Genomic DNA, 25,036 nt, shown 5'->3' with positions numbered 1-25,036 from the left:
TCGTTTAAAGGTATTTGAGTGCTTCTGTCACGTGATAATGCATATTCGTTGCCGGACTGCTAAGCGGCGTTCAAAGGTGTTGAGGGCACTATGTTTTCTCTAGAGCTAGCATTTACCTTCATATTTGGCTCTGGAGTTGTGCTATAGCTAAGAGAGTGTAGTCTTTTGTGCTCTAGGCAACTTTTAGGCATAAAATCCTACACAATTGAGTATAGGTAAGGTGCCTGAGAGCGGTTTGCTTCTATTAGAAAGAACCACAGCAAGCCATTTCTTTGAGAACTCCAGGCCTTTAAAATGGCGTAGCCTGTGATGTGTTTCCCGATGGCAAGGAGCTTTACCGAAGCCCTTTTAGCTTTAAAATGGAGCAGACGCTTGCGTACTGGTTCGGCATTATCTGCTGAGTTGCCAGCAAAAACTATAAGCTAGAAATACCATTAGCCGATCTCCAGAATCACGTTGAGTGTTCCTGAATTCTAACTGAGCTGTAGAAATGCTACATTGGATCTTTTCATACACAGTTTAGATCAAAAAATTAAGTAACACCGAAGTTGAGCAGCGGTCAAGCAGAGGAACAGAAGAGCTACCGCGTCAAGCCCCTACCTTTGCTCGGCTATCTTGTGACTGTGTATTGTGGAGGTATACTTGGATCTTCTAAGTTTCTGTTCGAGTCGGCACATAAAGAACTTGCATGGCTCATCTCTTCGCTGTCCCCGCCTGTCTGCGTGATCATGGCCTTCTCGCAAGATTATTTAAGTACTAGCGAGTCCAGCGACGAGGATGAGTTCAAGTATTTCAAGCCTGTATACGTGCGGCGTCGCGCCGCGAGGCCTGATGTCCCCTTGGAAGAAAAGGGCAAGAACGCAGCTTGCAGCGGCAGCGCGAAAGCCGGCGATTGTCAAAAGAACCCCGCAACGCAAGACCCGCGGCCAAGGCCTGGCCCCTACAAGCTTAAGGCTCCGGGCACCAATGCATTTTCAGGAAAAGAAGAGCTTATAGCCTTGGAACGCGAGCGCATTCCGCAAGAATGCTCACGCTCCCAGCAAGAGGTAAAACCACAAACCAGAATTACAGAACCCACGTATGAGTATGGGAACCCTATAAACGGCTACAAGTTCGTTGGTAGTCGCAGTGACTACGAAAAATTTACCAGGGCCGCAGAGTCCAGCTCGCCTAGCGGAGGAGCGGACGATACCAATTATATAGACTCTCGCATTTTTGACCGCGCCAGTATGCATTCCAAGCGCTCCTCGCACCCGGACGATATTGCCGTTTACTGGGCCCGTGAGCTGGGTGCTACCAGAGCGCCGCTTCCGGGAGCGCCGCTGGTGCAAGAAGTGACAATCCAGAGCATCGACAAAGCGAGCCTAGCAGATTTCCTGGGAAGAAGCGCCCTGAGTCTAAGGCTGCCATTGCGCGAAGTTTTGAAACAGCAGCGTGTGGTGTGGCATCCGGACAAGGTCTTTCGGGGCTCCGCGAGGGCCAATCCAAATGATGCTGAGAAGGTCACCCGTATTTTTCAGGTAATCAACAGCCTATGGGAAGAGAACCAATAATTATCATGCTGACTCATGCGTAGCGTTGCCTTCCCTCTAGGGTTCGGGATCGGAGGCAGCCGCGGCGGCGGACGTGTCTTGTGGCGTAGGTGCGGTTTCTACGGTGTTTTCTCTCTCTTCCTCGAGGGCTCCCTCGCGCTCTTCTTCGCCGTCTTCCTCAGGCGCGTCGCCGTCTTCTTCTTCTTCCTCTTCGTCATCTTCTTCCAAATCTATTTCCTCGGCCTCATCTTCATCTTCATCTTCGGCCTTCAGCTTCCGCTTTTTCGCTTCCGGGCCTTCCTCCTTCTCGTCCTTGGACTCCGAGGCTTCCTTGCTTTCATATCCGGGAGCTTTCTCCTCTTCGTCGTCTTCCTCCTCAATATCGTTGTCGTCTTCGTCATCTTCCTCCTGCTCCTCGTCTTCGTCGTCTTCCTCTTCCTCTTCAAGCTCAGGTTGCTCTGGCGGGTACTCCTCACCTTGCTCGTTGTCCCAGATAATGTTGAACCTTGTCACCCTTGGTTTCTCGGCCAAGATGTTCCTCACCACTTGATCTACTTGGACCTTGGCGGGTGGGTTTTCCCGCAGCTCCTCGTTATCATATTCGTTGTTCACGTAGTAGCCTACGCGAACGAACTCGCGACCGTCGTAAGAGCAGCTGAGGAGGATCACGGTGACGCTGACCAGCTCGCTAGCGGGGATGAGCTCGGGCGAGGGCGGGTCGGCTGTGAAGAGAAATTTGTTGACGCCGACGGGCACAGGCCCTACGAGGATAGAATCTAGCTCCTGGTCGTGCTCTAGGCTTCGGGACGAGCCGACGTACGTCAGCTTCCACTCCAGGTCGTTTTTCAGAGGCTCCAGACATTCGAACGTTATTTCAAACTCGTAGGGGTCTGTGAACTTGGCGGGGTTGTTAAGGACGTTGATGCCGAGCAGTGAGACTATGGACATTGTGCAATTCGATCACTGAGAGCTATATGGATCGTGTGCTGTGGACGAGGAAGTCGCATGCCCTAACGTGTTTTTTTTTATATAATTTTTCATGAAATTCTACACAGCTTACGCGTCGCCGCCAGATCAATATCAAGAAACAGACAAAGAGCGCCAGCAGCTTGAAGACACTCCAAGTCGAGAGCACCGTGGCATTAAAACGTAGAATCTATATAGAAATGCCTTGCAAGAGACCGTGCGGGTGCGCGGCGCGCTGTGCGCCCTTCGAGCTTCTCTTTTATGCGCTCTACACCATCTGTGTGAGTATGCCTTCTTGTTCATAGGACAGGACCCGCCTGCTGTTGCGTTTGGAAGAGTTGACGGACCCGTACTTATCCTTGCGTGTGGCCTGCGGCAGCGAGATGTAGAAGGCGTCCGAGTCGTCGGCGGAAAGCGGGGTGGATTGCAGAGACGAGAGATCCATGGACTGGGGCCGCAGGCTGGTGTAGGACAGCGTGCTTGTGCGGCGAGAGGGGTCCGAGGCCGCGGCCGTGTTCTCGTGCTGGAACATGTTGTATTGGTCGCGCGACAAGAGCACGACGCCGAGTACGAGACTCGCGGCGCCCGGCAGCATGACGGCTAAGACGCGCGCCAGCGGCGTGTCCGGCGGGTGGTAGAACGCGAGACCGTTGAAGATGTTGATCAGGTTGTAGACGCAGAAGACCAGCGGGTAGAGCACAGAGGTGGAGAGGTGGCGCAGGCCCTTGTTGAGCAGGAAGAGCTGGGCGAGCGCCAGCGACACGAAGGCCAGGACCAGCAGCCAGAAGCCGAGGGTGCGGAGGTCCGCGGTGCCCTGCAGGACCGCGTGGGAAACCACGTCGGAGACGGACTTGGCCATGAGCAGCGAGTGCGCGGACCAGGTGCCGCTGCAGCAGCCGTAGACGACGCCCTTGACCACGGCCGGCAGGGCGTGCGCGTAGCACGAGGTCGCGGCCAGCAGCAACACGACGGCCGCGTTGGTGAGCGCGAACCAGCGCAGAAACAGGCGCTGGTGCGCGAGCCGCACCAGCTGCGTCAGTGAGTGGGTGACGGTGTCCATGCTGGACGACGCGGAGACGCCGACCACGCCGACGACCATGCCGCCCAGGATCACCAGCAGCGTGGCCGCGACCGTGAGCCACGTGGAGCGCTCTTTCAGGAGGTAGTGCGCGGCGAGCGAGTTGAACAGCAGGCCGCAGCTCTGCAGAGGCGCGAGCACGATGAGCGGGAGCGTCGCGATCTGCACCGTGCTGCCGACGATGTTGGCAAGCAGGAACAGCGCGAACCCGAGCTGCCAGGTGCCGCTGCGGTAGAGCGAGCGCCGGCCGTGCGACGCGGCGTGCGCGACGCTGGCCTTGCGCTGCAGCGTCAGGCCCACGGACTGCGTAGCGGAGGATACGACCCCTACAGCTACGCCGACGGCAAGGATAATGGATGCGCCGACCATTAGGAGAGCGGTGGACGGGGGACTGAGAAGCGAGACGGGTTGGCGAGACGGCAGAAAGCTGTGGGGCGAAGCGGCAGAAGCGCGGCGCTCATGTCTGTGTGTCAGGGACGCAGGCCTGGTTGAGGTATGCGACGAAGCAATATGGAGGAAAAAAGCGCGAGGGCGCGGCAACGCGAAAACAAAAAATAAACCTCCGCGACGGGGAATCGAACCCCGGTCCCGAGCGCGACAAGCTCGAATTCTAGCCACTAAACTATCGCGGATGTGCTGTGAAGAAAAGAGCGACTGCAGTGCTTATCACGGGTTCCTCGAGTCACATGGTAGTGCCCGTCTCTCCACGTGACCATTTGGGGACGTCACGTGCCATGTTCCAGCGCCGCGCCCATACGAGCCTCGCCCAACCAACCCGTGTGTACCGCACTCAAGCTTCGTCCCCGACACCACGTGCTCGCACGCGTTCTCCACCCACGCACCACGCGCTCCTCACGGCCACGCCTCACACCTCACTCATACTTCACTCACGCCTCGCTTACGCCTCACGCCTCGGCCCACCACACCCAGCCACCCCGCGTCTCAGCCCGCGACTCACCACCGCCCCCGCCTTTCTTTTCCGGTCTAGACTCCGCGTCCTTCCTTTTTTGCCGTATCTGGCTTAATGATCCGCTGCACTTCAAGCTGCACCTTTCGCCGCGGCATGCCGCACGTGGCCAGCGCACTCCCGCGCGCTCCTCTGCGTCTCCTGCACCTCCCGCAGCCACCACCAACGCCTCCGGCACGGGCCTGCGTTCGGTCGCTCCCCACGACGGCTCGCCTCTCGCCATCACGCTGCCGCATCCGGCAGTTTGGCCGATCTCCGCCACCCCGATCGGGAAACCACGTCAACAGTTCCGGGCGGGTCTGGGCCTGCAGGGCCCAGACGCGCGCGCACGGCAGCCTCGGCTTCGGCCCTCGAGCCCAGACCCCGTTGCTTTTGCGGCTGTAGCAGTTCCTAAGCCGCCCTCGCTGCGTGCGGACCACACACCACGCATTTCGTCTCGAACTGTAACAAAGCGGAAACACGACACAACGTCGATGGAGTCCGCCGCATGCACTTACGCTGCCGAAGTGAGCAAAAAAAATTTTTTAGCCCCGGCAGCACTGCTGTGGCCTCTAATTGAGCGTTGCTTATGCCGAGCCCGGGTCGCGCGCGCAGTTGCCACCGTCACTGCCGGGGTATAAAAGGGGTAGCGCGCCAAGTTTCCCCGGTCCAGATCGTAATCGGTTCTAGAAAGGAAGAGCTTAACACTGCCAACGCCCACCAGTATCGTGAACACGCCGTACTAGAGTCATTCATTCCACGCAGAGCATTGTTGTCCAACTTTTAGTCATTCCTTCGCCGTTGGCACACAAGCAATCGATACAGCCGATACACAGCACTATCGCTTCCGCAACAGCTTTCAAAGTTCACCAGTAACCCCGAAAAAAAGATGCTTTCCAAGATCATACTCGCGTCTCTCGCCGCGGCGCCCGTGCTGGCGGCTCCCGCCGGCGCCCATCACCACGCACGTCGTGATGCGGTGACGACGGTCGTTCAGTACGTGACCGCTGGCGGCTCCTCCGCGCCAGCGGCGTCGTCCGCGGTGTCATCCGCGGCGTCATCGCCTGCGGCTTCCTCGTCCAAGGCCTCTTCGTCGGGTTCGTCATCGCCGTCGTCGTCGTCGGCTTCGCCTTCCTCCTCCTCCTCCTCCTCCTCCGGTATCTCCGGCGACCTCTCCGCTTTCTCCGGCCCCTCCTCCAAGTTCCAGGACGGCACCGTGCGCTGCTCCGACTTCCCCTCCGGCCAGGGCGTCATTCCCCTCTCGTGGGTCGGATTCGGCGGCTGGGCCTCTATCATGTCCGACGACGGCTCCACCGCGGACTCCTGCCAAGACGGCTACTACTGCTCTTACGCGTGCCAGCCCGGTATGTCCAAGACACAGTGGCCATCGCAGCAGCCCTCCGACGGCCGCTCCGTCGGCGGACTCGAGTGCCGCAACGGCTACCTCTACCGCACCAACTCGGACTCCGAGTATCTGTGTGAGTGGGGCCAGGACTCCGCGTACGCGGTCAACAACAAGGGCCAGGACATCGCCATGTGCCGCACGGACTACCCCGGCTCCGAGAACATGGTGATTCCCACGGTCGTCGGCGCGGGCTCCTCGCAGCCCGTGTCTGTCGTCAAAGAGGACTCATACTACAAATGGGGCGGTAAGAAAACGTCCGCGCAGTACTACGTCAACAACGCCGGCGTCGGCGTCGAGGACGGCTGCGTGTGGGGCACCGACGGGTCTGGTGTCGGAAACTGGGCGCCAGTGGTGCTTGGCTCTGGCTACACGGACGGAAAGACTTACCTGTCGATCATCCCCAACCCTAACAACAGCGACGCGCCCAACTTCAACGTGAAGATCGAGGCCGCGGACGGCGCCAGCGTGTCGGGCGAATGCAAGTACGAGGACGGCAAGTACTCGGGCAGCGGCTCCGACGGCTGCACCGTGACGGTGACCTCTGGCACGGCCAACTTCGTGTTCTACTAGGCGCGTGCGCCCACGGATACCCACTAGAAATCTCTTCTCAGTTCCCCCACTTCATCTCCTGCCCGCATCAGCCGGGCGTTTACGGTTCTTTTGTGCGACGCAGGCCCCGGCGCCCGCGTCCCGGTTGTAGTTTTATTAGTATTATGTTAAGATTATTATAGGTTTCAAGTTAACGTTGCTAGGTAAGATTGGGCGCGCGGGGGGGGTGTAGCGCGTGTCGTGTCACGTGCGCATCTGTCACGTGCTGGGATTTGTCTTCTGCACGTGCTATGCTCTGCGCGTCACGTGATGTTCCGCACCCGGTCCAGCGTTCTCGTCACCGCGCCCTGCCCCAGCCACGGGTACCGCACGCTCCTCACCTTCAGCGCCTTGCCCTGCTCGCGCGGGAACCGGTACACTACGCGGAAGTCCTCTGCGGGTGCGCCCGCGCCCGCGCCCGCGGCCGGCGCCTCCTCGTTCCCTGTGCGCTCCATCGCCCAGCCCATCCGCGCCTTGCTCAGCCGCTGCTCCTCCGCGCTGAATATCCCCTGCTGCGGCGTCGACAGGAACAGCCACTGCTTGCCACGCTGGTAGGGCCTCAGGTCCACCGCGACCATCTCGACGCTGGTCGGGCTTGTGATCCAGACCCGCATCCGTGCATCCTGCACGTGACCCAGCTCCGGCGGCACTCTGATCTTGCCCGCCGCGAAGCTGTACATCCCGGCGGACTCACACCAGTTGTCGATACTCACGGGCAGGTCGCGCGCCAACAGCACGGCGCCTGCGCCTCCGACGAGGCCGGCCGCGCCGGCCTCGCGCGGCGCGTCGGCCTCGCAAACCACTCGGACGGCGCCAAACTTGTTCAACGTGCTGCGCTTCCGGAACCACACGCTACACTCATACTCGCGCCCGCCCACCAGCTCCATCGGGCAGCAGTACTCGCTGACCGAGTTGCTGGAGTCTTCAATCTCCATTCTCGCGCTGTCCATCCCGAAGAATCTCGGGCTCGCGAAAAGCACACTGTACAGGATCTGCCACGAGTCGCACATGAACTCCACGAACTCGCCACCCGTGTCGCGCATGAACCCGCGATTGATCAGGCGCGCGTCCTTTCTGTCGGGATCTAGGCTTTTCACGTACGCGCAGATCCACGTCGCGAGGCCCTTCCAGTAGCTTTCGGGCCTCAGCTGCACACATAAGTCTCTGTAAAACAGGTTGTTGAGCCGGTACCAGCCGCGGCTCACAAACGCTAGTTGCGGGTTGCATGCCAGCAGCCGCAGCTGCAGCTCTGTCGGGAAATGGTCCAGCATCGCGCGAGGTGCCGCTTATTCCGCTGAAAACTCGAGCTTACAATATTTGTTCAAAGTCTATAAGGGAACATAATATATATATATGTATATATAAACGGTCCAAATCGGAGCGCGCGCACACACGCACGCAAAAGCATCCGCGCTTAGGACTCGGTCGCGCCGTGCTGCGACTCTTCCTCAGGAGGGCACACAAATGCGCCGGCGAGTGCCAGTGCGGGCTCGTCGATGTTGTGGTGCGCGTACGACAACACGCCGATGCCGCCCGCATCCAGCAAGAAGCTGGGGTTGTCTACGAGGTGTCTGTAGGTCTTCAGAGCCACATATGGGACCGTCTCGTCCTGGTACGTCGCGGGCACGGGCTTCTTGCCGTCGCAAGGCTTCTCCTCACCGTGTTTCAACCACAGGCCCGCGAAGTAGCGCAGCGCGTGGCCGTGCGCGAAAACCATGATGTCCGACGCGATACCCTGTGCCTGGTGCTGGCGGTGCAGGTTCTGGATCCGTGCGATCGCGCGCGACAGACGCAGGCCGAACTGCTCCGTGCTCTCGCCGTTCTCGCAGCCGTCTCTCCAGATGTTCCATGGCCGCTCGCGGTCCAGGCCGCGCGACTTGCGCAGCTCCACGATCTGCGAAGTCAGAAGACCCTCATAGTCGCCGTACTCCCACTCGCGCAGGTCCTCGTCGACCACCACGCGGATCCGCTCTCTCTGCTCCTGCGTCAACGACGCGAGAATGAGATCCACAGTCTGGCGCGCACGCGTGCGTGGAGAGGTGAAGATGTACGTGATGCTGTTGGGGTCGATGAACTTGTTGCGGAAAATGCACTCGCTGGTTCTCTTCATCTGGCCCACACCGTACTCGGTCAGTGGCAGGTCTGTTGACCCGGTGTACTGGCCCGACTTTGACCACTCGGTCTGTCCGTGACGCACGATGATACAACGAGGAGTTGGTGCTTTAGGCATTGTGGGCTAAACTATGATGACGCCGCTGGCTGATACGAGAGACTAGGTTTGCAAAAGTCTTGCTGCTGTTGAGTGCCTGGTGGTCTCGAGAAGTGGACGACGGCACATCACATCTTACAATACTGGAAAAACCATCACCTTATTCATCAATTTAATCGGAGGTTCGAGTCCCCTGCGAAACATTTACGTGTTGGAACGTGGAAATAATACTGGAGATCAGAGGAGGGAACATATACTGCTAGTTTAAAACGCGTCAGTGGGAAGCGAGTCCAGGAGGATTCTGCAGTGGGCTCAATAGCCTGAAGTTGTTCAACACCGCTTGAAACTGTCAATTGACGAACAATTGCATCAAAAAGGTAAAACGGGGCGAGCTGGGAATTGAACCCAGGGCCTCTCACATGTCTGGTAATTGGTCCGAGTTAAGTCTCGAACCTCGCCCAAAGCGAGAATCATACCACTAGACCACACGCCCGTGTTTGTTGGAATACGTCAACTAGACTGGATCATGTACCATACAAGTGTTTTTCTCCAAAATTAATTAAGAAGTTGGTCAAGGTTGCGAGCGCACAGGACTTCCTGGGAATGCTTTTGGTTTCGGGCTGGGCTATAGGAGTGTTCTGCGTGTCTTTGGTTTGCTCTTTTTATCTGTTTTGATCAGGTATTTGGGCGGTTGAAATAATTGATCCGTTCAAGCCTTCTGGAACGCATTCCTCAGGAAGCCGAGACTCAGATGAGAGGGTGGAGAGCGTGGACGCAGGCTGCGCTAATCGCGCTGGTGTTCCTGGGCTTCAGGCTCGTGTTCAAGCCAAGCCAGAACGCGGAAATGCGCAGCGGGCCTTTCCCTCTGTGGAGGACACGCGTCCAGCGCGAGCCTAACGCAGATGCCAGCCTCTCGATCCCGCTGTTGGACAAGATCAACAACTTTTGGCTGGTGGATGGAGCCACGCAGATCCGCAACTTCGGAAACATTCGGCTGACCTCCCGGGGCCAGCTCGGCCAGTACGGCGTGGTGGTGTCGAACGGCGCAGGCGACAACGTCCTGGACGACTTCGAGACCGTGGTGTCGTTCAAGATCCACAATACCGGGGTGTCTAGCCAGTTCATGGGCGACGGCATGGTCGTCGCGATCAGCCCAGAAAAGGACTACATCCAGCAGAACATGATGTCGTCTTACGGGCGCTCGCAGTATGAACACAATTCTGGCGGTATTATAGGCAATGACCGGGGTCTGATGGGGCTTCCGCGTAACCTCCCTGGACTGGCGGTCGTCATAGACACCTACAAGAATGATCCCAAGACGAGGTTGAAGCCCCCCTTTATGTCTGTTCTCCTAAACATGGACCCGCGCAAGCATCACTACAGTGCTGCCACAGATGGCACCGAAAGCACGGGACACAACTTGTGTCCCCTCATCAAGCTGAAGCGCTCGCTGATGTCTGGCAAAGACACGAAGCTCAGAATTATATACCTGGAGAGCATCGGGTTCCTCAAGGTCGACATCAAGTACCCCGACAGTAACGAGTGGATCGAGTTATACCAACAGGACTCTAATCTGTACCTGCCCAAAAATAGAGTCACAGGGCAGAGGTACATTGCCATTGGTGCCCTCACCGGTCAAGCCACTCAAACCGTCGAGATTCAGGGCGTCGAAACATCTGAGTTCCACTGGGATGAGCATGAAGAGGAGGGCTTTGACTACGCCAAAGAGATGCAATATTTCCTCGCGCAAGAGTACGGCGAGCGGGTAAAAATAGGAGAGGATGACTACGGTAAGTGGCTGCAGGTCAAGCGCCAGGGTGGGACGGACCAAGACCCAGTTGCGCGCAACAAGAGCAAGCATTCCACGCTTTATTATATGGCGAAGATCTCTTTTGTAATGTTTTTTCTCTATGGGCTTTCACTTTCAATCAGAATCAGCATCAAGAGGGCAGTGAGACTGAGGAGAAAGAAAAGCCAGGCCAGCATTTTGGGCTGAAGGCTTGGCGTAAACGCTTCCTTATTTGCCGCGGTCGCCTCGTTCGCGCAACTTTAGCCACAATATACAGCATTGTGTAAACACCAACACGAATATAACATTTGAATAAACTTCAATTAACGAGAGTACAAGCTATATGATAAATCAAACGGTATTCATTTTTGCTTCTTAGAGTCAAAGTGGAACTGCACACCCCACAGTTCTTTTTTCACCCCGAACAAGCCGCCCAGCAGACGCGATTCTTCGAGCTTGACGGCCTTGATCAACGAGAAACCTTTGCTCTTTAGGGTCTTTTTTATCACCTTGTCAAAAGAGTAAACCTCGACTAGCAGCTTCATGGAGTTTCCGGCCTCGAACTTGCCGGTTTTTTGGATGTTTTTTGTGCGAATCAAAGCCCAGTCCAGTAGGTCTTCGATGATTCCGCTCTGAAGGTAAACTCTACGGGACCCAATGGTCGACACGCCCATCACCAGCGCATCGTTGGAAGACATGAGACTGTTCTCTACAACGCTCGCCAGAGCAATTGGGGTCTCCCTGTACACAATAACCTGCGTGTTATCGAGCTTGCTCTTGTCTTTGATATCACCCTTCACCAGCTCAGTTAGGTCAACGCCAAAAACGGCCACACCGTTCGTGTCCACCACCTGGCTGATCTTGCGCTTGAAGAGGTCTTCCGTGAACCTAGCTAGGAACGTGAAGATGAAAGATGCGGCGAGTATTGTCACCACTGCGAAGTACACAAGTTGGGCCTTGTTCATAAGCACAAACTGCACGACTGTTCCCATTACAGACTTCGAGCCCTTTGGAAATGTGGCTCTAGGCGCGAGGTACACGAATGCGCATAGGAACGCAGTTCCTAGTGTTTTGCGGTGCCACATAACGTGTTGGTTGGCCAGCGACTGTTGCTGCTTGAGGAAGTCTATCGACAAGTTCAGCGCTGCTGTCGCCAGTTCGGGCTTGAGTTTAGAACCGTAAATTGTAAGCGGCGCATCTTTGTTGATGGGCTCGTGCAGCGAAGCATCCATCTGCTCTACCATCTGAGGCTGCGTCTTCTTGGCCATTGTTCAGGGCTTTTAGTTCGATTCGCTTTGCTTGTTGGCCAAAATAGTGGTGTAAATTGGAAAAGGCTCAACGATGAGAAACCTTTAATGCGAAGAGTGGATGCTCCACGTGGTACGAAGCACCATTATATCTCAAATAAACCGATCTGTCAGAGAATTTGTGAATGTGGATGGCAAGGGCTAATCTGTAGGTCTATGCTCAATATTGTGAGCCTCTAGGCTTGTGCAGTGCTTCCTCCGAGAAGCTGTAACCTTGGATATATACTTAAGCCAGTCTTGATGTTAGAAAAACTGATGAAAAATGCATTGAATAAGGAGCCTTCGAAACCATGAGGGTACCAGGCCCTCCAGCGACGAGAGGCGCTGGATTCTATTCGTTTAAGTTGTGTGCTGGGTCGTGGCAGCACTAAAAACCGAGGGGGCGCCCTGCGCTGGGTTAGTGTGTCTGGCACGATCCAAAATGCTGGCCGACGGGATTCCGACGGTGCTGGCATTGGTGTCGAAGGTCTTGCTTGACGATACAGTAGCACGGGTGGACTGCAGCGAAGTGACGTCCGAGAACACCGAAGACTTTGCGGAGGACGAGCAATGTGACACAAGCGGAGCGGTGCTCGCGTTGTCTTGTATATGGTCAAATTCCAGGCGAGGCAGGTGCGGGATAGCTTCTTTGTAGATCGGATCGCCCCACGCCACGGATCGCGCCAGCGGCTCGCGCTTTGCCTGGGGAGTGGTCAGTTCTGCGGATGCCAAACCGCCTTTTACTGATCTCCTTTTAGAGTGAGGTTTCGAGTGCGCCACCGCAAATTGCTGTGGTCGGCGCCGCTCCTGGCGCTGCGTTCGCTGGTGCTGCTGTGTTTGTGCCTGTTCCCTGTTCGGTTGTATTATTCTCTTAACCCATACCGACAGCTTGCGCTTGCGCTCTGGGATTAGTTAGTAAACTCAACTTCAGCTTGCCGTAGCTCTCGTTTTACGTACCTTGAAAGGCATTGTCGTGGTGGCTCTCGGACATGCCTTGGCCTTTATGTGTGTATCTTAAGAATTCGTGATGAGCAGTAGTAAGGTTGACTTTTGGAGGTGACATTCACTTTACATCAAACACACACTGTGAGACAAAACAACAAGATGGGAGAAGAGCCTGAGGAGCTTCGAAGCTCGCCGTTTGCCTTCTACGCGTTTTATCAACTTCACCAACATCTCAAAGCAACCCCTGTTTCTCGTTTGAGCTTTCAGGACATCCTTCGTCAGCTGTACCCCGACTACGTTATGAAGCCAGGTAAAGAGAAGGAGAAGACATCCCTGTTTATCACCTGGGAAAAACAAGGAGCCAGTGGGCGTGAGGACTTTCAATTGCGAGGCTGTATCGGAACCTTCGCAAGGCCCCCCTTGCTAAAGGGAATTGAGAGGTACTCCCTCATAGCAGCGCTGCAAGACGACAGATTCCCTCCAATTCGCAAGGGCGAATTTCCGCGGCTCAAGTGCAGCTGCAACATCCTACACAACTTTACAACCATATACAAGCGGTCGAAGCCGGACGGAGATATCTTCGATTGGGAGATCGGAGTCCATGGAATAGAATTGAAGTTCGAAGACCCGGGCACTGGGCGTATCCTAAGTGCGACTTTTCTGCCAGAAGTGATGCCAGAGCAGGGATGGGACAAACAGGAAACCTTTCAAGCTCTCATCGAGAAGGCTGGGTACTACCGCGATATCGGCCAATTGATTGATTCTTACGATGAATATTTCGTAGAGGTGTTACGCTACGAAGGCGATAAGAGTGCTATAGCCTACGAGGAGTTCTCGCGACAACTTGAACAAGTTATTTAGTGCGGCGAGCGGGCTCGCCAACCAGAGTGTTGTTTCAGTGCTTTAGCAAGATTTTATTCACTTGCCCCCTTCAGAGGGCAGAGCCTATTAAATACGTAGTTAGCAAACACAATGCCAGACATGGACCATCGAAAGAATGTATCAGGGTGGGATCAAACCAGAAGAGGCGGTGCGGTTCGCACCTCATAACAGGCGGAAAGCGATGAATATCACACTATCGCTTAACAGAGCATTAACGTATGCTCTTTACAGCCCAAAAATGTAAGTCCACTAAAGCGGACAGTATAGAACCCCGAGACGCGAACGCTTATTTGGCGAGGCTCTCGGTACTTTCGGCAACAGACGCGGCGGTGTCGTTGATCTCTTGAGCAACCTCCCTGGCCTTAGGCTCTATCTTGTCAACACCAGTTGCAACGCCGTTCTTGAGCTTCCCCAAAGTCATGTTGCCCAAGTCCACGCCAGTGGACACGATAGCACGAGGAACGCTCTCGGACTTGTTGAGGTTGCCCTCGTACTTTTCTGATACAGTCTGGTAGGCGGCATTGTACTTTGGCTTGATGAACTCGCCGTATTTTTCGGTCATGAACTCACGTGTGCCATTGATCTTGTCCTTGGTGGGTTCGATGTACTCCTGCTGCAACTTGGTTCTTGCAGGCTCGATGTAGTCCGAGTTCAGTTTCGATTGGAGCTCGTGGCTCAGGGAACGTGTGGTGCCCGCGAGCTCCTTGATGTGTGGCAAGTTCTCTGGCTCGGTGTGCCCGGCGCCAGACACGCCGTTTGTCTCCATTTCGTGGGCGAGCTCCGCAGGACCCGAGGTCCTCTGGCGTAGCTTGAGAGGCTTGACAACGAGTTGCTTGAGAACAAGGTTCGACACATTGGCGATGTAGTCCACCACGTACAGTAGCACCCAGAAGCCGGGCTTGCCACTGTGGGTCCTGTACTGCGCCATGAACTCGTCCAAGCCCTCGCGCAGCACGAGCACATTGAAAAGCTCATCCAGACGTCTTAAAGCCGATACTCCCGCATGATACGTGCCCCTCACCAGCTGAGGAGCCTTGGGCGAGTCCACCGTAGCCAGCTTGGCGCGATAAAGCACTGTTAGCACTGCGGACAGGGTGCTGGACACTGCAGAGTACGATAAAACGTAGCCCGCTGCGTCCCGCAACTTGTCATACTTGTTCAAGTGGTTCAATGTTGCAGATTGGCATGAAGCAAATTTCGAGACACTGTCTCTGTCGACAACGACCTTGACGGAGTTTTGAGAGCTCATAATAGTCTTTTGTTTGTATCCGTTCTTTGAATCCAGCTATTGACCGCTAGTGACCCTTTTTCACGTATCTTTGGAGCCTGGCTGGTGAGATGAGGTTCAATCAGGGGTTTTAAGTTATATTAAGCCTTATATACGCTCCTTCATAAACCACTCGCAGAACATGAAAATATACTTTGATTGTCACATGGCCAGAAGAACGTGACTGAGACGCCCCGGCAAGCACGTGAAGCGACGACTCAGTTCTGCTTGCACTCAGGAGGCTGTTCCTTCGTGCCGGGAGCGGCGGACGCGAAGTCGTTCTCGGAACCGTCATCGTCTCCGTCTTCGTCATCATCCTCGTCATCGTCTTCCTCGTCGTCGTCGAGTTCTGAGTCGAATTCTTCGTCGTCCGGTTGGTCCGCATCGTACTCGAACTCGATGGCCGCGCCGGTGAACCAGTCGACGGCTCTTGGGATAAGTTTGTCCTTGAACTCCTCGCCGATTGCGTAGTCGAGGGCGAGTCGGCTCTCGAGCTCGGCGACCTCTTCGTCGTCCTCTTCGTCTTCGTCGTCGTCCTCGTTCTCGTCGCCTGAGCCGGAGGCGTCCTTGGCCTTGGCGGGGAGCTTTGGAGGGTCGAAGAAGTTGAAGAAGGACTCTACCGGGGTGATCTTCTCGATGGTGCGCACCTGCTTGGTGGTCTTGTTGCGCTGCTTGCGCTTCTCCACCGAGATGGTGACATTCGACTCGTTATCGGTCCAGTCGATCTTGCAGCCCTCGGCGTGGTCGTAGATGAAGTCGCCCGAGTAGCCGAGCTCAGACTGGTAGTAGTAGGTCTTGACCAACTGTGAGTTGCTGAAGAAGGGGTTTTCGGGGTCGAACTCGAACACCAGTTTAAACCCTGGCTTGCCCTCGGTCAGGTACTCGAGCTTGACGTCGGTCAGGAACTCCAGGACCTCTGCGTCCGCGCTGGTGACTGTCTGCGACATGATGGGCAAGTTCTCGAAGGCGGTGAGCCAGAACGAGGGAATGCCCTTGAGGTCCTCGGCCGCGTTGTCGGCGCCCTCCTCGTCCTCCTCTGGCTCCTCCGCGAGCGTATCCAGCTGGTCGCCCTCATCTTTGCCCGCCTCAATCTCCTGCGCCGTGGGTTCCTGCTTGCCCGTCACGATCTCGAAACGGCGCTGGTGCACAGGCGCGTACTTTTTCAGGTACTTCTCCTCCAACGCGAACATCTCCAGCTGGAACTCCTTCTCCATCTCAAACAGGTCGCGCTGCAGCTTCTTCAACGCGTAGATGCGGTCCCGCACGGCGCCCGGCAGCGACGCCACGTATCCACTGTCCTGGCCAACGAGGTCGCCCAGCTTGTCCTGGATCGACGCCAGAAGCTGTGGGTTGTTGGCCAGCGCCGAGTTGATCTCCTCCTCGTTGATGGTCTGGGGGATGTTGCGGGCTGGGTTCCCGTTCTTCAGGTACGAGCTGCCCAGCACGCTAGAGGGCGTATTGTGGGGCGTTGGCGCGGCGTCGATTTTCGACGACGTGGTCTTGATAGGCTTCGACATGGCTTGATAAACGCTAGAGCTGTTCCAGCAGAGAAAGCTTGGTCCTTTGGCCTGGGATGCTGACTCGTCAAAGCTAAACTTTTTTGAAACATTTTGGAGATGCTAAGTAATAATCTTCAATTGCGCCATAAAAGAAAAAAGCGACGGACCGGCCGCTGTTCCAGCAACAAGCTCAGCGCTCGGGCAGCCCGAACGCCAGAGGGAGATAGCAACCATACCCAGGGCATAATATCGAAGTGTATGTGACAGCTGTTCAACCTTCCCTGCCTGCCATGAGCTCTCTTACAGTAGTATTATTCTAAACATTCACTCATCCTCTCATCAGTTCCTCTCGGTGGCCAAGTTGGTTTAAGGCGCAAGACTGTAATTTTATCAGAAATCTTGATATCGGGCGTTCGAATCGCCCCCGGGAGAATTTTTTTTGATAATTTCAGAGATTGCTTCGTTCATGATTACTTGATTAACGATGCGCTCATATCTCTCTATGGAATAGACCTTGCTAGGCTCGAGAAGAAGCCTCGTCAAGAAAACTCGTTATCTTGAGTAGTTCTCGTCTTCCCAGACACGCTAGCCTTTGATTGAGAAAATGGTCAAACCAATTGTTGCACCCAGTATCCTCGCGTCGGACTTTGCGAACCTCGAATGCAGTTGCCACAAGGTTATTAACGCAGGTGCCGACTGGCTACACATCGACGTTATGGACGGCCACTTCGTGCCCAACATCACATTGGGCCAGCCTATCGTGGCAAGCCTGCGCAAAGCCGTGCCACGGGTGCAGGACACGACGGCTACCAAGCCAAAGGCGTTCTTCGACTGCCACATGATGGTCGAGTCGCCCGAGAAATGGGTCGCGGACTTCGCCAAGTGCGGCGCGGACCAGTTCACGTTCCACTACGAGGCAACCAAAGACCCGCTGGCGCTCGTCAAGCTGATCAAGTCGCACAACATCAGAGCCGCGTGCGCCATCAAGCCAGGCACGCCTGTAGACGTTCTGTACGAGCTCGGCCCACACCTGGACATGGCCCTGGTGATGACCGTCGAGCCTGGGTTCGGAGGCCAGAAGTTCATGATTGAGATGATGCCCAAGGTCGAGGCGCTCAGAGCCAAGTTCCCCAACATGGACATCCAGGTTGACGGCGGCCTCGGCAAAGACACCATCCCGCACGCCGCCAAAGCCGGCGCCAACGTCATCGTGGCAGGCACCAGCGTGTTCACGGCCGCGGACCCCGCAGATGTCATCTCCTTCATGAAGGGGCAGGTCGCCGAGAACCTCGAGACCAGAGGTCTCCTGGAATAACCGCGATTTTTCATAGTGTACAAGATTATTTAAAGATAAGAGAGAAGGGTATTATATACAACCAGCGCGGCGCCCTCATGGGAAGAAGCGGCCCCCGAGCGTGGTTCCGGCACCGTTTTCCAGCACCAGCCCCGAACTAGCGGTGTCCTCCATGGCGCGGAAGAAGGCGTCCTTGACTCTCGCGAACTGCGACTTCTTGGCGGCGTCCGAGCCGGCAATCGACGCAGCGACCTCGCCGTCCACCTCCATCCCGTCTTCGGCCTTCTTCTGCACGTCTACCAGCAATTTTCTTTGCTCGGCGTATCTCATGTTTCTCTCGATCTTCTTGGCTCTCTTCTTTGACAGAGTCTTGGTTGTCACGGGTCCCGCAGAGCTCTGTTCGCCCTTGTATAGATCGATCGGCACAGACTTAGGCTGACCAGATTTGGAGGTCTCGTGCGACCTGGCGGGCTGCAGCAGACCGGCTCTTTCTCTGGCATCTCTTTTCTTGGCCAGCGAATGCACCTTACGGTTCAGATTCATCTGCTGCTTTGGTCTGTTAATGGAGTTTTTTGACGGCATGTTTGCTGTTTGTGCAAGTGTGTGAATAAAATAGGTTCCGCTAGTGCACTGACGCTAAGCTTTTGTATATTTAGTGCTCAGAGAAGCGGTGCGATGAGATGAGATGAGATGAGATGAGATGAGCCTGCTAAGGATACTGTAAAATTTTCCCGTTCGTGTTTAATGATCTCATATATCTTGATCTTGTGGGCAATTTCGAAACCTCGCAGTTGGGCCATAACCAAGCGGCGTCACAATCGGTTTGACCACATGGAGGCCATGGCAACTACCTCTAACTCTCAACTGTATAATCTCTTCGCTTGATCCCTTTGTGATGTACCTATATACGATTCCTGTAAATCTCGCCAAAAGCCACAAGCGTTGACGTCCGTCACATACCAAAAGCACGATATTCTTCCCGGTTACCTTACTGGTATGCCTCACCAGCGCCTGTTTCGCGACGTTTCGATGATAGAGTGCGGCGCGCACTGTTAACTTCGTTTTACGTGACATCAAATGTTCTAACCAAGGGAAGTTGGATATGAAAGAGCTAGTCCGGAACACGTATCCTTCAGCGACTCGTGCAGCGATGAGCGGGCGCAACTCAACAGAAGCCGATGATGTGCTTGAATTCTTGGAATCGCTTCCAGAAAGCAGCAAGACTAGTGGTGGTTCCGGAGCCGAGAACTCCGGCAAGGAGCCAAAAAAGGATACCGAAATCCTAGACTTCCTCGACGAGCTGGAACAAAGCAACCTCAGCTTGAAGAAGGACAAGAAGGCCGGACAGGCCGAGGAGAATGCCCAGGAAGGTGAAGGAGATTCAGTAGCGCAAACCTCTACTGCATCCAAGGAGCCCGCCGCCGCGGAGAAGCCTGCTGCCGCGGAGAAGCCTGTTGCCGCAGAAGAGCCCGCCGCAGTCGAGGACCCTGCCTCTTCAAAGGCCTCTCAACCGAAGGAAACCGCGGCTTCGGTCTCGCAGGCCGACGCCGAGATCATACAGAGCGAACCGGAAACGACAAGTGATCCCATCACATCCTTTTCCAATTGGTGGTCGTCGTCTGGGTCTGCCACAGTCAACAGCTTCTTTAGCAAAACCGCGGAGCAGGCAACACATCTCAAGGACAGGCTGGCACAAGAACAGCACGGCATTGCATCGAAGCTGCAAGGTACGTCACTGGGCTCGAAGATCAACACAGCAACGCTTTCAACTTTGGCCAAGAACCTGAGCAGGATCGTGGTCGGCGACACTGACGAAGTCCTGCGGATCCATTTGGTGCACGACCTCGTCAACTACCCTCTGCTTTCGTACCACGTTGAGCAGCAGTTTGACAACGTTCTGAGCTCGCAGGTTCAGAGCGGCGTCAGGATATTCGTAGACGAGTGGGACCATCCAATTGAGGGCAATGACCGTGTTCAGGACGGGAAGCGCCACCTCAACATGTTCACAGGCAAAGTTTCGGACGGCGAGAAGCTGGCGTTCGCCAACCTGAACAATGCTATCAAGCTGTTCACAGAGGCCAAAGATGAGCTCGCAAAGCAACGGTTCGAGACTGTCTCGGCGGAGGAAGGCGAAAAGGAGCTCGCTATATCTGACGTCTTCATTTCCATCCTCCCAATCTCGGTTCCAGAAAAACACAAGAACCCGGAAATCGCCACCACCGACTCCTCGCACCCGGGCAATTTCGCCTTCACCATCGTGCTCAAGGACATCAGCAACGACTTCACCTCGATTACCAGGTCGCAGGGATTCCCTCAGAGATGGGCCGACTGGCTCGAGGGTACGTCAGAGCTGAAAAGCAAGCAGGACGCCATCCAGGACAGAGAGTCCAAGAGAGACGCCGTGGAGCGGACAGACAGCGCGGACGATGCCGAAGGCATCGACCCCAGCGACTGGGTCAAGGAGTGGGTCGAAGACGGTCTGAGCCTTGCTTTCGGCGTGGTAGCTCAGAACTACGTGATCGACCGCATGGGCTTCTAGCCGGCACGTGCTGCCGGCCGCGTTCTTACCCCGGCTCTGTGTTCCTTTGCCTAAAAGTTAACTACTTACCGTTTGCTTACCAATAACCTATAGCTTTTCGAGTAACGCCTTGACGCTGCTAGCGTCATTGCCCATTCGTTTTTTCTCCCAGTCCACCCATAGCGAAGTCCGCGGGTTCCAGATGCCGGACTTGGCGCATTCTTTCAGGTCTTTGCCGAAAGTTTCGTACGAGCTGTCTCTGCGCATGAGTTCGGAGAGGGTAGCCACTTGGGCCTGCAGTGCCGCACTGTTGATCCCCTGCATGTATTGCAGCTGGTCCAGTGTGGGGAACTTGGTGTGCACCTCGATGTTGAATTTGTCCGACTGGTCGCCTCGCAATTGCTGCATGATAAGCACACTGGGCTTGCTAGCGACATCGTGCGTGAATAGCGTTATGACGCGCGGCTGATGTTGTAGCGATCTAAAGAGAGACATTTGCAACTTACTGAGCCTTGTGCAATAGGGGACAGAAGACGTGAAAGACGAAATTGAGAGCTTTCACCTGCGATCAAGTAGAAAATGTCTGCTGCTAGGAACAAATAGTATATCGCGCTCAGTTAATAGGATCTGAACACTTTAAGCTGCTTTAACCAATTTATGCTATTTAGAGAGTTGTTAAAGCTACGGAAGAATGACTAGTTAATTACTCAAGAAGCGTTTACCCGGGCGTTCGAAATGACATTAAGCACACTCCGGCATCCGTAATGCTGCTAATCGCCAAAACAAGCAACCATGGAACTGAACAATTCGCTGCGGATATCACTGTCCACAGCTTTCGCGCTGCAAACCTATAAAATGCCCGCACATCGAGCTTCCATTGCATTAAAAGAGCCCAGGTCCCTTTAGTCATGTGACAAAAGGCTTGATGTCATTGTCTACGAAGGTGAAATCTCTAAAAATTTTAGTACTTGCCCTTGTAAAGATTGATGGGTTGTGATGGAGGTTGACAACAACTTAAGGGAGTGACTAGAGAGGCCGACACGACAATCCGAGGCAAAAGAAACAGCTTAAAGAGCCCCTCGCAGTAATTGTTTTTTAATCAGCCTGAAAATGTCCGAAATGAAGAGCGCACCCTCCGGTGCTTCTAAGATCTCCGAGGGCGAAGCGGACCTTTACCTCGACCAGTACAACTTCACGACAACAGCGGCGATCGTAGGATCTGTGGATCGCAAAATATTTGTGCTTCTGAGGGACGGCCGCATGCTTTTCGGCATCCTGAGGACGTTCGACCAATACGCGAACCTAATCCTGCAGCACTGCGTCGAGAGAATATACATAACAGAGGAGAACAAGTATGCGGAGTGTGGCCGCGGTGTGTTCATGGTGCGTGGTGAGAACGTAGTAATGTTGGGCGAGGTAGATATAGACCGGGAGGACCAGCCGCTAAGCCAGATGGAGCGCATCTCGTTCGAGGAGGCGTCTGCGGTCAAGAAGCAGCGCGACGACGCCCGCTGCGAGTTGGAAAGCAAAAAGGGCAAGACCATGGCTCAGCATGGCTTAATTTACGAGTTTCATAAGTCGGACATATACTAGTGTACATATATTGGAAAGCACAAATAATGAACTGGTGAAGAGCGAGCGACAGACTCACCGCAATGTGCGCGTAGCAACCCAAGTTTACCCCAGCCGGCTTGAACAGAGCCATTAATCTTTGCTTGGCTTTTCTGCATTGTTTTTCTCGAGCAAGTGAACTTTGGGCAGTTATAGGCATTTTTAGTTTTTGAAAGTGTGCTGTCACATTCGAAACATAAACATTTAATACAATTGCAACGCCTCAATACATGTGTTTCCCGCTTTCTCTTTGAAAATACTGTTGGCCCCTCAGAGGATTCACCAATGAGTTTACGGCTCCGAAGCTCCTATGTCAATGAGAAACGAAGCTCTCAGGCTTCATACGCAAGCACGAGAGTGAATCCTAATCCTTGATTTCAATCATAGCCCTATAAGTGAAGCTTTTGCGGAATGCTGAGTTTGACTGAATGGCGTCTCGAAGGGTTAATCAAGCTATTACAGGGACAAGGGACTATTGATCTTATTTCTGTCAGATCAACAAGAAAAGGCCTCGAGCTACCTGGCGTGTGAAAGCTCAGATTCAATCAGAAAGCAGGGATACCAAGCAATTATGCGATAGTCTCAACCGTGTGCAGACTTGCTAATTCCGCACTTCCACTCTGGAACCTTCAATAGGGCTTTGATAATTATAAACTGGGAACAAGGATATTTATCAAAAAATCCACGTATGAGGAGTGAATGTGGAAACCCAATTTAGTCTGGGTTTTGGAAAAGCCAAGCAACTTCTTGTCCCTTAACTTGCTCCAACTTCCCTACAAACCAAGAGTACTGTCGCCATGCTTAAAAGACCAGTGTCATTTGTCGAGTTTCCTATCATTTGATATTAAGCGTAATTTAACAAAAAAAATTTGCCAGTAATCATCAAGCTCATCGCCTAGAAACGATCAACAAAAATGTCACATTTTTCGGAGTATAAGGACCTCATCCAGGTCGGTGACCTGGCACTGGTTTGGATATCAAGAGACAACATCAAGCCCGTAACAATTACCGCTGGCGAAACGTTCAACACCAGATATGGCTCTTTCCCGCACGATGACATGATCGGAAAGCCATACGGATCTCAGATTGCGGTCAGAACGAAAGGGTCTAATAGGTTCGGCTTTATTCATGTTCTGCAGCCAACCCCAGAGCTGTGGACCATTTCGTTGCCTCATAGAACACAGATAGTTTACACCCCAGACTCCTCCTACATCATGCAGAGACTGCAGTGCAGCCCGCACTCCAGAGTCATAGAGGCAGGCACTGGATCTGGGTCCTTTTCTCACGCTTTCGCGCGCAGTGCTGGCCATCTTTTCTCATACGAGTTTCACGAAGTCAGATACGAACAAGCAAAGAAAGAGTTCGAGGAACACGGGCTGTTCCGCGATGGAAACGTCACAATAACTCATCGCGATGTTTGCCATGATGGTTTCACTATCAAAAATACGGACAAAACTACGTTCTTCGACGGCAAGAGCGCTGAGGAGGCTCAGCAGCCAGCTTGCATTGGCGCTGATGTGATTTTTCTTGATCTCCCTGCGCCCTGGGACGCCATCCCTAACCTGGACTGCGTAATATCGCAAAACTCCAAGACCTCCATGTGCTGCTTTTCCCCTTGTATAGAGCAAGTTGACAAAACTCTAGAAGCTCTCGAAAAGCACGGGTGGACCGAAGTTGAAATGGTTGAGATTCAAGGTCGCCAGTATGAGTCTAGGAGACAGATGGTGAGACATCTTGATGACGCACTACAGAGATTAAGAGACGTGAGAGAGCGCAAACAGGTCGGTGTTGAGAGGCGCAAAAGAATGTTTAATAAAATCATCAGCGATCAAGAAGAGCCTTACGAAGAAAGACCGGAGACACCCAAGACTCAATTCAATCCTTTTGGCAAGGGTTCTAGAGTAAAGGAAGGGGACTCCAATTACAGCTGGAAAGAAGTGTCGAAAGTTGAATCCGAGATCAAGTCCCACACCTCATACCTCACGTTTGCCTCTAAAATTGTCCACAAGGCAAGAAACGAAGAGCTTGTCCAAAGCATAATAGAAGAGCACAAGGATGTTACTCCTGAGAGCACGCTCCCGGGTAAAAAGGACAAGAAGCAGTCTGTAAATAAGTAATCATTTATCAACGTAGGTACACTAATCACACAAAGTCACCAAAGACATCTCTCCTGCGCTGTTCCCACAGTGGCATATCTCTTCTGATTTTCTTTTGAGCATCGAGATCTAAGTCCGCTAAAAGAAGCTGGGGCTCGTTGTTAGCGGGATCGGCGGCTGCAACCACTTTCCCCCATGGGCCTACAACCATAGAATGGCCCCAAGAAACTCGCTTGAGCGGGGATTCGCCAGGTTTACTGGGATCGATACCAACTTCGTGCTCACCCTGCTGACCCGGCATAATCACGTAGCATTGTGTGTCGAGGGCGCGGGCGCAGGCAAGAAGCTGCCAGTGGGCCTCTCCCGTCTTCATAGTGAAAGCGCTTGGGAAACACAAAATCTCGGCACCTTTGCTCCGAAGCTTAAGTGCAAGCTCGGGAAACCTGACGTCGAAACAAATAGCAGACCCCAATTTGCCTACGGGCGTATCCAAAACATCTGGAATCGCCCGGCCGGGCTGCACCGCCTGGCTTTCCTTCAATATGGGCCCATTAGGTACCTCCACGTCGAAAAGGTGCAGTTTCTGGTATTCTTGGCGGATCTTACCTTCATGGGTGATGTACAAAAGGCAGTTCCTGAGCCGCGTGTCATGCTGTGATTTGTCTGAACTAGTGGCAGGTAGGTGAACGCCGATCGAAACGTCAATACGCTTCTGGTGCTTACTGCAAAGTTCTGGAATAGCTTTCTGCAATCCCTCGACAAAGGCGGGCGACTTTTCTGCCAATTCCAGAGAGTGTGACGCCGAGCGTGAGATGTAATCTGCAGCCTCGGGAAAGAAAATAACTTTAGCATCGCTCGCGAGGGCCTGGTCTATCAATGTCTTGACTACTCCCAGGTTTTGGTCAAGAGAGCTCGAAGAGCACATCTGCCCAATTGCGATTCTATTCATGCTTTCTTGGCACCTGCTGGAGCTAGAGTAAAAAAAGCGTCTGTTATATTTCGGAGCCGAGAGAAGGTCCCAAGCAGGAGCAAGTCGTTTTTGGCTTTTAAACAAGCAGCGCGTCCACTGTTCAGTCTTCAAAAACTTGAAGGTGGGCTTCAGCATCCAGGAGGAGCTCTTTCTAG

The 25,036-nt window shown here is 54.2% G+C and overlaps 19 protein-coding genes and 3 non-coding genes across 22 annotated transcripts; 9 read left to right on the top strand and 13 right to left on the bottom strand.

The window, feature by feature from the left end:
* Nucleotides 1-728: 728 nt before the first annotated feature.
* On the top strand, nt 729-1,553 carry KLTH0F06446g (uncharacterized protein; the record flags this gene model as incomplete). Its single annotated transcript, XM_002554438.1, has 1 exon — nt 729-1,553. The coding sequence occupies one exon, from the start codon at nt 729-731 to the stop codon at nt 1,551-1,553; it is 825 nt and encodes a 274-aa protein (XP_002554484.1).
* A 36-nt stretch (nt 1,554-1,589) lies between these two features.
* Nucleotides 1,590-2,480, bottom strand: ASF1 (nucleosome assembly factor ASF1; the record flags this gene model as incomplete). The annotated part of the gene is made up of 1 exon (XM_002554437.1): nt 1,590-2,480. One exon carries the CDS (start codon nt 2,478-2,480, stop codon nt 1,590-1,592), a length of 891 nt encoding a protein of 296 aa, XP_002554483.1.
* Nucleotides 2,481-2,766: 286 nt separating this feature from the next.
* Nucleotides 2,767-3,945, bottom strand: KLTH0F06380g (KLTH0F06380p; the record flags this gene model as incomplete). Its single annotated transcript, XM_002554436.1, has 1 exon — nt 2,767-3,945. The coding sequence occupies one exon, from the start codon at nt 3,943-3,945 to the stop codon at nt 2,767-2,769; it is 1,179 nt and encodes a 392-aa protein (XP_002554482.1).
* A 191-nt stretch (nt 3,946-4,136) lies between these two features.
* On the bottom strand, nt 4,137-4,208 carry KLTH0F06402r. The gene has a single exon. It is a non-coding gene; the product is annotated as a tRNA-Asp (tRNA).
* Nucleotides 4,209-5,411: 1,203 nt separating this feature from the next.
* UTH1 (SUN family protein UTH1) lies at nt 5,412-6,497 on the top strand (the record flags this gene model as incomplete). The annotated part of the gene is made up of 1 exon (XM_002554435.1): nt 5,412-6,497. The coding sequence occupies one exon, from the start codon at nt 5,412-5,414 to the stop codon at nt 6,495-6,497; it is 1,086 nt and encodes a 361-aa protein (XP_002554481.1).
* A 281-nt stretch (nt 6,498-6,778) lies between these two features.
* Nucleotides 6,779-7,786, bottom strand: UCC1 (Ucc1p; the record flags this gene model as incomplete). The annotated part of the gene is made up of 1 exon (XM_002554434.1): nt 6,779-7,786. One exon carries the CDS (start codon nt 7,784-7,786, stop codon nt 6,779-6,781), a length of 1,008 nt encoding a protein of 335 aa, XP_002554480.1.
* A 143-nt stretch (nt 7,787-7,929) lies between these two features.
* On the bottom strand, nt 7,930-8,745 carry SHB17 (sedoheptulose-bisphosphatase; the record flags this gene model as incomplete). Its single annotated transcript, XM_002554433.1, has 1 exon — nt 7,930-8,745. One exon carries the CDS (start codon nt 8,743-8,745, stop codon nt 7,930-7,932), a length of 816 nt encoding a protein of 271 aa, XP_002554479.1.
* Nucleotides 8,746-9,108: 363 nt separating this feature from the next.
* Nucleotides 9,109-9,217, bottom strand: KLTH0F06292r. The gene is made up of 2 exons: nt 9,182-9,217; nt 9,109-9,144 (listed from the first exon to the last, which is right to left on the bottom strand). It is a non-coding gene; the product is annotated as a tRNA-Pro (tRNA).
* A 258-nt stretch (nt 9,218-9,475) lies between these two features.
* Nucleotides 9,476-10,720, top strand: UIP5 (Uip5p; the record flags this gene model as incomplete). The annotated part of the gene is made up of 1 exon (XM_002554432.1): nt 9,476-10,720. One exon carries the CDS (start codon nt 9,476-9,478, stop codon nt 10,718-10,720), a length of 1,245 nt encoding a protein of 414 aa, XP_002554478.1.
* Nucleotides 10,721-10,875: 155 nt separating this feature from the next.
* PHO86 (Pho86p) lies at nt 10,876-11,781 on the bottom strand (the record flags this gene model as incomplete). The annotated part of the gene is made up of 1 exon (XM_002554431.1): nt 10,876-11,781. One exon carries the CDS (start codon nt 11,779-11,781, stop codon nt 10,876-10,878), a length of 906 nt encoding a protein of 301 aa, XP_002554477.1.
* Nucleotides 11,782-12,159: 378 nt separating this feature from the next.
* On the bottom strand, nt 12,160-12,790 carry KLTH0F06226g (uncharacterized protein; the record flags this gene model as incomplete). The annotated part of the gene is made up of 2 exons (XM_002554430.1): nt 12,160-12,701; nt 12,757-12,790. The coding sequence occupies 2 exons, from the start codon at nt 12,788-12,790 to the stop codon at nt 12,160-12,162; spliced, it is 576 nt and encodes a 191-aa protein (XP_002554476.1).
* A 113-nt stretch (nt 12,791-12,903) lies between these two features.
* Nucleotides 12,904-13,605, top strand: KLTH0F06204g (KLTH0F06204p; the record flags this gene model as incomplete). Its single annotated transcript, XM_002554429.1, has 1 exon — nt 12,904-13,605. One exon carries the CDS (start codon nt 12,904-12,906, stop codon nt 13,603-13,605), a length of 702 nt encoding a protein of 233 aa, XP_002554475.1.
* Nucleotides 13,606-13,912: 307 nt separating this feature from the next.
* PLN1 (Pln1p) lies at nt 13,913-14,875 on the bottom strand (the record flags this gene model as incomplete). Its single annotated transcript, XM_002554428.1, has 1 exon — nt 13,913-14,875. The coding sequence occupies one exon, from the start codon at nt 14,873-14,875 to the stop codon at nt 13,913-13,915; it is 963 nt and encodes a 320-aa protein (XP_002554474.1).
* A 236-nt stretch (nt 14,876-15,111) lies between these two features.
* NAP1 (histone chaperone NAP1) lies at nt 15,112-16,410 on the bottom strand (the record flags this gene model as incomplete). The annotated part of the gene is made up of 1 exon (XM_002554427.1): nt 15,112-16,410. One exon carries the CDS (start codon nt 16,408-16,410, stop codon nt 15,112-15,114), a length of 1,299 nt encoding a protein of 432 aa, XP_002554473.1.
* Nucleotides 16,411-16,738: 328 nt separating this feature from the next.
* On the top strand, nt 16,739-16,824 carry KLTH0F06138r. Its single transcript is given in 2 exon segments — nt 16,739-16,777; nt 16,789-16,824. It is a non-coding gene; the product is annotated as a tRNA-Tyr (tRNA).
* A 172-nt stretch (nt 16,825-16,996) lies between these two features.
* RPE1 (ribulose-phosphate 3-epimerase RPE1) lies at nt 16,997-17,707 on the top strand (the record flags this gene model as incomplete). The annotated part of the gene is made up of 1 exon (XM_002554426.1): nt 16,997-17,707. The coding sequence occupies one exon, from the start codon at nt 16,997-16,999 to the stop codon at nt 17,705-17,707; it is 711 nt and encodes a 236-aa protein (XP_002554472.1).
* Nucleotides 17,708-17,782: 75 nt separating this feature from the next.
* ALB1 (Alb1p) lies at nt 17,783-18,268 on the bottom strand (the record flags this gene model as incomplete). Its single annotated transcript, XM_002554425.1, has 1 exon — nt 17,783-18,268. One exon carries the CDS (start codon nt 18,266-18,268, stop codon nt 17,783-17,785), a length of 486 nt encoding a protein of 161 aa, XP_002554471.1.
* A 520-nt stretch (nt 18,269-18,788) lies between these two features.
* MTC1 (DUF5427 domain-containing protein MTC1) lies at nt 18,789-20,225 on the top strand (the record flags this gene model as incomplete). The annotated part of the gene is made up of 1 exon (XM_002554424.1): nt 18,789-20,225. One exon carries the CDS (start codon nt 18,789-18,791, stop codon nt 20,223-20,225), a length of 1,437 nt encoding a protein of 478 aa, XP_002554470.1.
* Nucleotides 20,226-20,312: 87 nt separating this feature from the next.
* Nucleotides 20,313-20,699, bottom strand: FMP46 (putative redox protein; the record flags this gene model as incomplete). Its single annotated transcript, XM_002554423.1, has 1 exon — nt 20,313-20,699. The coding sequence occupies one exon, from the start codon at nt 20,697-20,699 to the stop codon at nt 20,313-20,315; it is 387 nt and encodes a 128-aa protein (XP_002554469.1).
* Nucleotides 20,700-21,314: 615 nt separating this feature from the next.
* On the top strand, nt 21,315-21,797 carry LSM1 (Lsm1p; the record flags this gene model as incomplete). The annotated part of the gene is made up of 1 exon (XM_002554422.1): nt 21,315-21,797. The coding sequence occupies one exon, from the start codon at nt 21,315-21,317 to the stop codon at nt 21,795-21,797; it is 483 nt and encodes a 160-aa protein (XP_002554468.1).
* A 932-nt stretch (nt 21,798-22,729) lies between these two features.
* Nucleotides 22,730-23,932, top strand: GCD14 (tRNA 1-methyladenosine methyltransferase subunit GCD14; the record flags this gene model as incomplete). Its single annotated transcript, XM_002554421.1, has 1 exon — nt 22,730-23,932. The coding sequence occupies one exon, from the start codon at nt 22,730-22,732 to the stop codon at nt 23,930-23,932; it is 1,203 nt and encodes a 400-aa protein (XP_002554467.1).
* A 25-nt stretch (nt 23,933-23,957) lies between these two features.
* Nucleotides 23,958-25,016, bottom strand: NIT2 (putative hydrolase; the record flags this gene model as incomplete). The annotated part of the gene is made up of 1 exon (XM_002554420.1): nt 23,958-25,016. The coding sequence occupies one exon, from the start codon at nt 25,014-25,016 to the stop codon at nt 23,958-23,960; it is 1,059 nt and encodes a 352-aa protein (XP_002554466.1).
* Nucleotides 25,017-25,036: the final 20 nt, after the last annotated feature.

Source organism: Lachancea thermotolerans (genome assembly GCF_000142805.1).
Source record: "Lachancea thermotolerans CBS 6340 chromosome F complete sequence".
Lineage (NCBI taxonomy): Eukaryota > Fungi > Ascomycota > Saccharomycetes > Saccharomycetales > Saccharomycetaceae > Lachancea > Lachancea thermotolerans.
This window is presented reverse-complemented; position numbering and strand designations above follow the sequence as displayed.